Source organism: Pholis gunnellus, assembly GCF_910591455.1.
Source record: "Pholis gunnellus genome assembly, chromosome: 23".
NCBI classification, from domain to species: Eukaryota; Metazoa; Chordata; class Actinopteri; order Perciformes; family Pholidae; genus Pholis; species Pholis gunnellus.
Genome location: NC_136550.1, coordinates 7,238,582 through 7,247,804, shown reverse-complemented (window position 1 = coordinate 7,247,804; position 9,223 = coordinate 7,238,582). Strand labels below are relative to the sequence as shown.

The window sequence follows — 9,223 nt, the reverse complement described above, 5'->3', positions numbered from 1 at the left end:
AGAGCGAGGGAGGCAGGCATGTGTCAGCAGGCCTGCTGGGGTGCAAAGCCTCGCTCCACTCCACTTCCTCATCCTCCATCATCGCCCTGCGGCAGAGACGGGCTTGTTGGGTAAGAGCCATGATGGCATCCTAACAATAGCTTTGGTGACTTCTGCATATGGCGATGTCAATGAGCATACCTTCTATAGGTTATTAATAGGTTATAAGGTCAAACTTGCGTCATAGAACTGATGTGGAGCAGTCTCTTTCAAGCTCTCATACAGTCATTGTATGAGAGGTAAACAAGATTACTACGCAAAACTAATTCAACACATATACAGTATGCTCTAAAACATGTGAAAACATAGTTTAGTGTGTCAATTTCATAAAGTCAGTATAGTATGTTATAAAAGATAGTATAGCATGTCAAAGTCATACTGAAAAAAGTAAAAGTATAGTATGTAAAGAAAGTATTAAATTATATGTGATATACAAATCAAAAAAATAATTCATAAAAGTTTAAAAAAAAATATTAAATCATGCCATGAAATGTCATATAGAAAGTATTTTAAGTCATTAAAAAGTCTTAGTATAACATGTAATGGAAAAAATTGTTTGATAAAAGTAATATTGAAGTCATTCAATAGTCATAGTATAGCATGTCGAAAAAATAAAGAACCTCTGACCAAGAGTTATGCTATCTGACTGAACGTTAATGCTGCAGAATGATTCAAATTTGTATTTTAGCCGAAGGACTTGCACGCTGTCAGTTTAGGTTCATCTGGTTAAAATGAGTAATTTGTGGCAGGTTCAGTGTATAGGGTCAGAAATTAACATTTCTGTTTAAAATGCATTGCGAACATTTCTGTATGTTTATTTGGTTTAAAAACAAATAATTGAGGATTGTTATCTTTTCATGGTGTAGCCATATTGTCAGGATGCCAGTCTTGTGTGACATCACTCAATCCACAGTCATTTTCTTGAATGCAGTTTATTCTTGCTGCAAGGAAATAGAATTAGCACAGAAACCTATAGGGTATAGTATTAATCACTACTAGTCACTAGCCATGTGCGGTAATATGTTTATCTAAATAATCCATCAGAAAGTTTCCCTCATCTAGGAATTTCTCACAGCAATAGATTTGGACGGCTCCAAGTTGAATCTTCACTCAAATACTTAGCTTGTGCTGCCACCTATGGCCTGAGAATTCAATCAGCGGCATTACTACCTGGACAGACGTCCCCAGCTCAGTTTGCCAGAATTTATTTGCAAATATTTCCAGCTATCTGCTATTGTTCAGTATGTATGTTAAAATATCAGCGTAACAAATAATATTCTGGGTTAAAGACCATATTTAAGTAAAGACAGGACAACTGATTGTAAGAGAAGCTTTAATTGATTGAACTGTAAAATAAACAGTAAATGTATTAAAGTGATTCTGATTATAGATCATTTAGATAAACGTAATGTGAGGCTCTGATTCCTGCACGTGTGTATATCAAATGTCTTGCTAAGCTTAAATCATTTTAAAAGTGTAATACCATAATTTAAAAATCTCAGACAAATATTTTGAACACTTCACCACCAGCTGTGATATACTGTAAGATGACTTAAAATGTATCAATTTTGGCATAAAGAAGCATTTGGAATCATCAGCTCACATAATATACTTTTTTAGTCAAAGTATAAAACTATAATTTCTTTAAAGTTGGTCATTTTCAGTGACTAATACATTTATTTAAAAAAAACTAAACAAACTTCTACCAAATAAACTTTAATTTCTCTTGTCTGATAATACTAAAATGGTTTGCAAAGCCTTACAAGCCTGTAGATACTAGTGATAAACTTGTACTGCTTTTATTGAGACGGCCAGTCGGACCGGTTTACAGGCGCCTCTCTCTTCAGTAGTTGTAGTCGCCTCTGTAGTCTGGGACTGCTCTGTAAGAGCGGAACGGTCTTCTGCTTCCAACTGCATTCCACGCTTCACTGTACTCGCTCTGCCTGTAACCAATGGATGAGAACAAAGAGCTTATGAAAACGACAGCATCCGTCCAGTTCATCATGATTTCAGAACCTCAAATCGAATACGGCGATTGGTCGGTTTAACAAACAAACCACTTTGAAACGGTTATTTGCTCCAAACTAGTCCTATGAGAGTTATATGTTCACTTTTTAATTTTGCAGGGTGTGGCGCTGTCTTTACATGGAGCCTAATCTCATCGCTCTAATGGAAAGCATGTCGCGTTGTACGGTATAAAGCAGTACAACTCACCAGCACCACAAAAATGTAACACAAACCTTCATGAAAGTTAGACTGTATCTAATAAACTGGGTTCACAGCACAGAAAGTGAATTATTCTGTTACGCTTAGTCGATAGAAACAGCTTAATTTAGAGAAAAATATGCTTACTACTAACCACTTTTAGTTTATAATCCATTTGAAACAATTACAGATTAACAGTAGCAAGGCAACCATCAGAAGAACTCTGAACAGATAACATGTTATTCTTCGAGAATGCAAGGCCAGCAGTTTCCATTATTCCTGCTAAGCTAACCGTGTCTTCTTCTTGCAGAGACTCTTATCGAACACCAGAGAAGAAAGCACCAACCTCGTATTCTCATCTTGCAGGTCCACGGCTTTGATGGCAGATCTGGAAATCCCCAAACCTTGAGGAATCCTATCTGGATACCTCACTGCAATCTTCATGCCGTTCAGATCGCACCCCTGCAGAAGTGAACAAAGATCACAAAAAGCTGTTTTAGAGGAGTGAATATCAGCAGGCCGGAGGAAATCCTGTCTGCCACCCAATAACAATATCCATGAGGCGCAAATAAAGTATGCAATCTAAGAGTTCCAAGTGTACTTACATGGAAGCGTCTGATTGCGTCATCACAATGCTCTTGTTTTGTAAAGTTAACGAAGGCACATCGTTTGTAAGTCAGAACCTTCACACTACTAACAGCCCCAACCCTGCAAGAGAAGACCACATTACTATGCAACTCATGTATCTGACTACAAAGGTTAAGCTGTGGAAAAAAAAAATCTGCTTTAGTGTCTCACAGAAATGAACCCAATGCTCTCTTACTTGCTAAACATGTTGGCGATCACAGACTCGGTTACTGGGTAAACCAAGTTCCCCACCCAAACTGGAAACAGCTCCCTGTTGAAAGAAAAGTGAGTCTATAAGAACATGTGAAACAACCCAGTATGCAGAGGAAAAACACCATCTTCATAACAAAGTCTAATAAGTGTACAGTCTGTAGAGGACGTAACAAGAACTGAGCATTCATACTGGACAGTATTCGGTATCCATTATGCTTTGATCTGCGTGTTAAAGTTCGAAGTGTTTGAAGTGGAGATGAGTTGCCAGAGGACACAGCTCGTTCCTGCTCCACATCATTAATCATCCTCCAGTAACAAACAGCCAACATTTTACCCTTCACATAGAGGAAACCTTGATAAAGCTCATTTGCCAGTAAGTACCTTCAGTTGTTATATAGTGAATATTAAGGCAGTACAGAGGTGCCACTTGGGCTGGGCAGAAAATTAAATCGGGCTTGGTGCCAATTTATTTTACAACATGCAACTTAACTAAAATATCAGATTCATTAAGACTCCACGGGCAAGATAGTTTGCATTAATTAACAGATTAACTAAAAGAAAGCAAGAGCGAGCTAGTCACGACAGTCCTGCTTAATGCTGTAACTAGTCACAGTTTACAGGAATGTCGCTCAATTTCCATAACTTACTAAACAAAAACAAATTCCAAGTTTATTAAATATTTTGTCGTCAGTCACACTGATCTAACAGTTGACAGAAGAGTGACATCAATAACATCTCAGAGATGACTATGGCTTCTTTTAAAGGAGTGGACAGTGATCCATGCTTCCTTAGAATTGACCCTAACCCACAAAGTGTAAGATGTGATCATATTTTTAAAAAAAAACAATTAAACAGAATGCCACTGAATAACCACATTACAGCAGTTGTGTTAATACATTTGAATAATTCATAATAAAGACGTTGCCGTGTGACTGAATCTGTACTCACTGCGGTGGGTGTATGGCTTTGTTGTTGGTCTTCATGGGTTGACTCTGGACATTCGACATGTTCTGAACTGGGCCTAAAGGTTTGTTCTGGAATGCTGGTTTTGGTGCATCATGGGACTGAGGAGCAGGGATTGTGTTGGCTGAAAGGACTGGCGAGACTCCGGTGCCATTTGCTACTTGAGCCGGTTGGACGGTGCCATTTGAATGAATAGATCCTACCAACAAAGACACAATATTTAAAAAAAAATGGTAGTGTACAAACAGATATACATATACTTTCAAGTACGCTACTCATATTGTAGCTTGTGTACTCTCAAGCTGCAGTACGAGTTTAGGAAGTGAACTCTAAACAGGTGAGCTACAGCGATGTTTGTATTTCCTCTGATGCATGGCAGTATATAGATGTGAAATCACACTCACCAGGCCGGTGGTTTAGTTTGGACAGCACCTCTAGTGCCTTTTGTACCGTCCCATGAATAATTAAAGCATTTGAGCTCTGCTCCCGAGTGAAACCATACTCCTGAAACAGAACACAGAAGTCCAGTTTAAACCCCTTCAGTGAATCATTATCTCTCCATTTCCCTTTAAGACAGGACCACAACTGGTTAAACTCTCGCGTTGCTTTTTAGTGTGGGGACTTCTCGAATACACACTAATAAACATATCTGGGGAAAAAAAATGAGGGACTACACACCATTAGTTGTGTTATCTGCACCCGCATCAGTTCCTGGGCAGCCTCTGCATATGAACTGTCCAGTTTGAGAACCTCCCTGAAGGCCTGGCCAGCCTCCTCGTACCTCTGGAAGAAGAAGAACAAACGATGAGCTTCCACCGCCTGCTAACCCCGAGGACTAAATCAAAGCTCAAACTCATTGAATGTCATCCTGCTGGAGAAATCCGCCCAGTTATTAGTCATCAGTTAAAGCAACAGCTAGTCAAAACAAGTTTGAGCAGATAATGTGACCCTGCACAGCTCACTGACATTTTGAATGAAATCAGTGTTGTTGCAACAAGGCCAAATTGATAAGTCATTCCAACCTAAATTGCTGAGATGTGAACCACATTAAGGGACTCCAACATGTAGATACATAACCCATGGATATAGAAGGGAGAAAGCAACACTAAACAGTGGCTCATGGGATATAATTAATACAAAATTCTATTGTGTGATGTTGGAACAAAGGAGTCCGCGTGCTGGACACATTTAGATTAGTTTGTCGTCCCACGCAACAGTGACTCAACATGACATTTATAACAGGGCACATATGGGACAGCGTTTACCTTTAGACCTGCCAAAGCTCTGCCCCTCCTAAACAGGCCTTTAACCCAGCCTGGCCACATGCTCAGAGACAACTCGGCATCAGTCAGCGCCTTCTCATATTCTTGCAACTTTTCAAAACAGAAGGAACGATTGCCAAACAACCTGCGGCAGAAATAACAGTTAGGGCCTTTAATAAAAGCCAGTGTTGGTGTAAATGTACTTTAGATGAAGTAAAGGGACACGCTCTTACTTAAACTCTGTAGGGTTGTACTTAATTGCATCGGTGAAGTATTTCACAGCCATATTATAGTCTCCAGCACTTGCAAACTTATTTCCAATAACTATAGAAAAAGAAAGAAAAATGTCAGTTAAAAAAAAATAAAAGTCTTGTTGACAAAATATTTAATAGCAGAGTTTGAAAATGAGATGGATAAAACTTACCAGCAAGATCAGTACTTATTTTTACATTATCTTCAAAAGTGGGGCTGCTACGGATGGCAGAATCCTGTTCGGACAGTAAGAGAGAAATTAGATGATCAAACTTACCCCAAATAATTCAGTAAAATCTGTTGTCGTAGGAATAGTGTTTATCATGCGTCATCTCTGTTGATAATCTGACATAAACCTCACCTTCTTTTCAACATCCGGGTCTTCATCAGGTTTGTCGGGGACAATTTTAGGTTCTTCTTTGACGGGAGTCTTTTTTTTCTCCCTCATCTCAGGCTTGGGCTTCTGATCCAGCTTACGCCTGGCTATAAGAGCAGCTTTACTCACAAAAGTGCTGGTCATGTCCAGTTCCTTAAAAAGAATAAAGAACAGACACACATTTAGGCCCCGATCAGACCGAGAGCGTTTTAGGGATGGGAAACGCAAAGTGCAGATTATATGTCCTTTAAAATGCATTTCATTCATATTACAGTGTTGTCCCCTTCATTGGATAAATATAGGCTAGGCTGAAGATTTGGACTGAAGTTCTGAATCAAATGAAATTGATTGAGATGTATTTCATATAGACTGTATATTTATCAAAGTACCAGAGAACATGTTATATCGTTAGAGATTTGAAATTACATCTATTGTGAAAGAAGATTTCGGCCATATCTTCCAGCCCTAACGGTAACTAGTTAGTAAAGTATTGTAGCTCTGTGTTGACCCTTCTAAGCATAATGCAAATCATTTCAATCCAAACAAAACTAGACACCAATGTACCACACAAGAAGTTTGGGGTAAATAACTCATCAAATCCAGATTTTCTTTGACACTTTTTAAATGAGAGGACTGAATTAGAATCGGTACCTCAGAGTCGCCCGAGTCATTCCTGGTGTCGCTATCTTCATCACTGGATTCGTCGTCACTACTGTCACTGCTGTCTGTATCTTTTGCTGAGGCACACTGTTTATCACTAGATATGGTATTGATTTTGGATTCATCATTAACTGGTTGGCTGCCCTCCGTTTTAGATTGCTGTGAATCAGAAGAAAGAAAAGTTAAAGCTCGCAGCTTGATGAAGATGTGTTGGAGGCTCGCATTTGTAATAAAGACGTTGCACACATTGAGCGTTACCTCTTCACTTTTTATAGGGTTCTGTTTTTCCTTCTCCAACTTCCCAAGTCGTTTTCTCTCCTTTCGTTTCTGTAGGACGAGAATAAACACAATGAAAAAAGTTTAATCAACACAATCTGGAATTAACTCATCGCTGTGAAACTCATATTAGAGATTGTGGAATTTACCATTTTCTTAATTCGCTTCTTCTCAGCCTTTTCCTTCACTTTTTTTACTAATAATCTGGCTTTTCTTTCAGAGTCCTACAAGAGTTGCAAAAAAACATTATAGATTTCAACCACTTCACATCATAACAAAACCATCTATTTGACAAGAGAGGCAAAACAAAAGTGAACTTACACTCTCCTTTGCTTCAACTTTTACAGAGTGCGGGCAAGGAACTTCACGTGATGAAGCGTAGTAATGCAGTGGAAGTGGGTAAACAGAGGCGGACGACCTTGTATGGCTCCCACTTAATCCTCTATCACTACTGTTGTCAGTTCCATCCTCATCATCGCATTTCATACCCGCTAGGAAAGATAAGTTCACTAATAAAACACTGAAAACGTATGTATGTGTGTGTGTGTGTGTGTGTGCAGCAGATGTGTAATGTGACATATTCTTACCAACAAGGCCAAGTCTCACTATCTTTTGAAAACCAGGACGACACTCAAACAAATCCATGACCCTTTGCTAGAGAGGAGAAAGAGAAACGCGATCGTCAGTTCCACACACAATTAGCTCAGTACCGTCAGCCTTGAAACATTGTCCTTAACTTAGGCCCCATTGTTCTCTAAACAAAAGAAAGGTAGGTGTGTTCTCAGGGCTGTCCAATGCCAGGACTGAATGTGAACCGGAGCTGCAGTGAGTTAACACTAAAAAGCACAGCTTCCTAAAGTTTCACTTTCATTTACCCTCGAGAAGATGACTCACTGAATCAACCCCAACAAGCTAATATCCGTGCACTCGTCTAATTTGGTGAAATATTCTGTAGGAGAGCCGTTAACTAAGCAGTGCACGTCACCAACGGTAGCGTTTGGGCACATGTGGGGAAAACACACAGCTACATCATGAGACAAAAGCAATGTAAACAAAGAGAGGCAAATGTTTGCACTTCTTTATCTAATCATATGTGAGGCGACGCAATCCACCTAAAAGACGTCCGACTACTCTTAACATTGACTTGTAGCATTTTGATGTTTGTGTCTGGTGCTCTCCTGTGATGCAAAGAGGAAACACATGTAGGCCACAAGCAGACTGTAGAGGTAATGATAATTAAATTAAAGAGATTATGACACTAATGAAAACAATGTAGCATTCAACACAGGGCACGATTTTGGCAATTGTACATGGAATATATATTTATACACATACTGAATATGTATGCTACTTAAATTTAACAATGACAGTTGCTAGTTCAAAAAATGCCTGGAAGAAATATCAACGCCAGTATCGTAATTCAATGTAAACAACTGGATGCTTATGAGCACTTTAACTTCAGGTTTTAAATATATCAGACCCATTCAAACGAACCCGAGTGTCGGGTGTATTTGTTACTTATCAATGCTTACTCACAGCTCGTTTGGCTTATTGTTTTGTATGGGAACTAACGTTAGCTACGCACTTTTGTTGAAGAATATATAAACAGGAAGTAAATATGCGCACCGTGGAGTGCAGTAAAACAGGTCAAAGTTTGGTCTGGGGAATTCATTACTCGCTTCAAAATACAAGATGGACGACGGTTAACATTTGGGACCGTTCCCCAGGCTTTAAGTAATAGCATACCCATGTGCGCTGACCCACATACCAAGAGCCAACATACGGGAGCTAACGTGCTGTTGCCTTTGATCTGTGTGCCCAGCAGCTAAAGAAAGTTTAAAACATATACTTACGACCATTCGGACATCAGTAAACTCTGAAGAAGAAGAGGAAGACAAGCAAACAATGTAATTATATGTAGTATAAGTGTACAACACAACCAACAGGGTTATTCGGTGATGTATCAGTAGATAGCGGTAGCTCTCTTCCTGCTGTGACAATCAAGCTAGTATGTTAGCTAAACTAGCCACAAACTTTTTACAGAGGCTAATAGGCATGTTCTTACCACTCTCGTCTCTATATATATCCATGTTTAGTCACGCATGCTTTTCCCAAAGCCTCATACGCAAGTTAATTGCACACAAAGTTGCATTCATTTAACGGTAACGTAAGCAGCCTGTAACTTTTGCAGCGTGCATGTTGTTTGCGCGCTCTCGACCAGCTTCTGCCTTAATCACGTGGGCGGACGGAACTTTCTGTACGCATGCGCACTGTGACACCACAGACCAGCGAAGCACCTTTGCTGCCCCCTATCGGACCCGTGCTCATAAAGCAGTAATACTATTCTATT

General features: G+C 39.5%; 1 protein-coding gene across 1 annotated transcript; it reads right to left on the bottom strand.

Moving 5' to 3' along the window:
- Window positions 1–1,358: 1,358 nt before the first annotated feature.
- LOC306714393 (uncharacterized protein) lies at window positions 1,359–9,088 on the bottom strand. Its single transcript, XM_079184415.1, has 18 exons — window positions 8,939–9,088; window positions 8,727–8,749; window positions 7,461–7,527; window positions 7,195–7,364; window positions 7,023–7,097; window positions 6,856–6,924; window positions 6,589–6,756; window positions 5,923–6,090; window positions 5,734–5,797; window positions 5,543–5,633; window positions 5,313–5,454; window positions 4,726–4,830; window positions 4,452–4,551; window positions 4,033–4,246; window positions 3,068–3,142; window positions 2,850–2,952; window positions 2,591–2,706; window positions 1,359–1,982 (listed from the first exon to the last, which is right to left on the bottom strand). The coding sequence occupies exons 1-18, from the start codon at window positions 8,961–8,963 to the stop codon at window positions 1,883–1,885; spliced, it is 1,875 nt and encodes a 624-aa protein (XP_079040541.1). The 5' UTR covers window positions 8,964–9,088; the 3' UTR covers window positions 1,359–1,882.
- Window positions 9,089–9,223: the final 135 nt, after the last annotated feature.

What these genes read in the sequence shown, in the direction of transcription:
- LOC306714393 (XM_079184415.1), bottom strand. Translation starts at nt 8,963, where the DNA reads ATGGATATATATAGAGACGAGAGTG. An exon ending in AAGTTGAAGCAAAGGAGAGT is followed by an intron (nt 7,098 to 7,194) that starts GTAAGTTCACTT and finishes CAACTCTTGTAG; the next exon opens with GACTCTGAAAGAAAAGCCAG. An exon ending in ACCCGGATGTTGAAAAGAAG is followed by an intron (nt 5,798 to 5,922) that starts GTGAGGTTTATG and finishes CTGTCCGAACAG; the next exon opens with GATTCTGCCATCCGTAGCAG.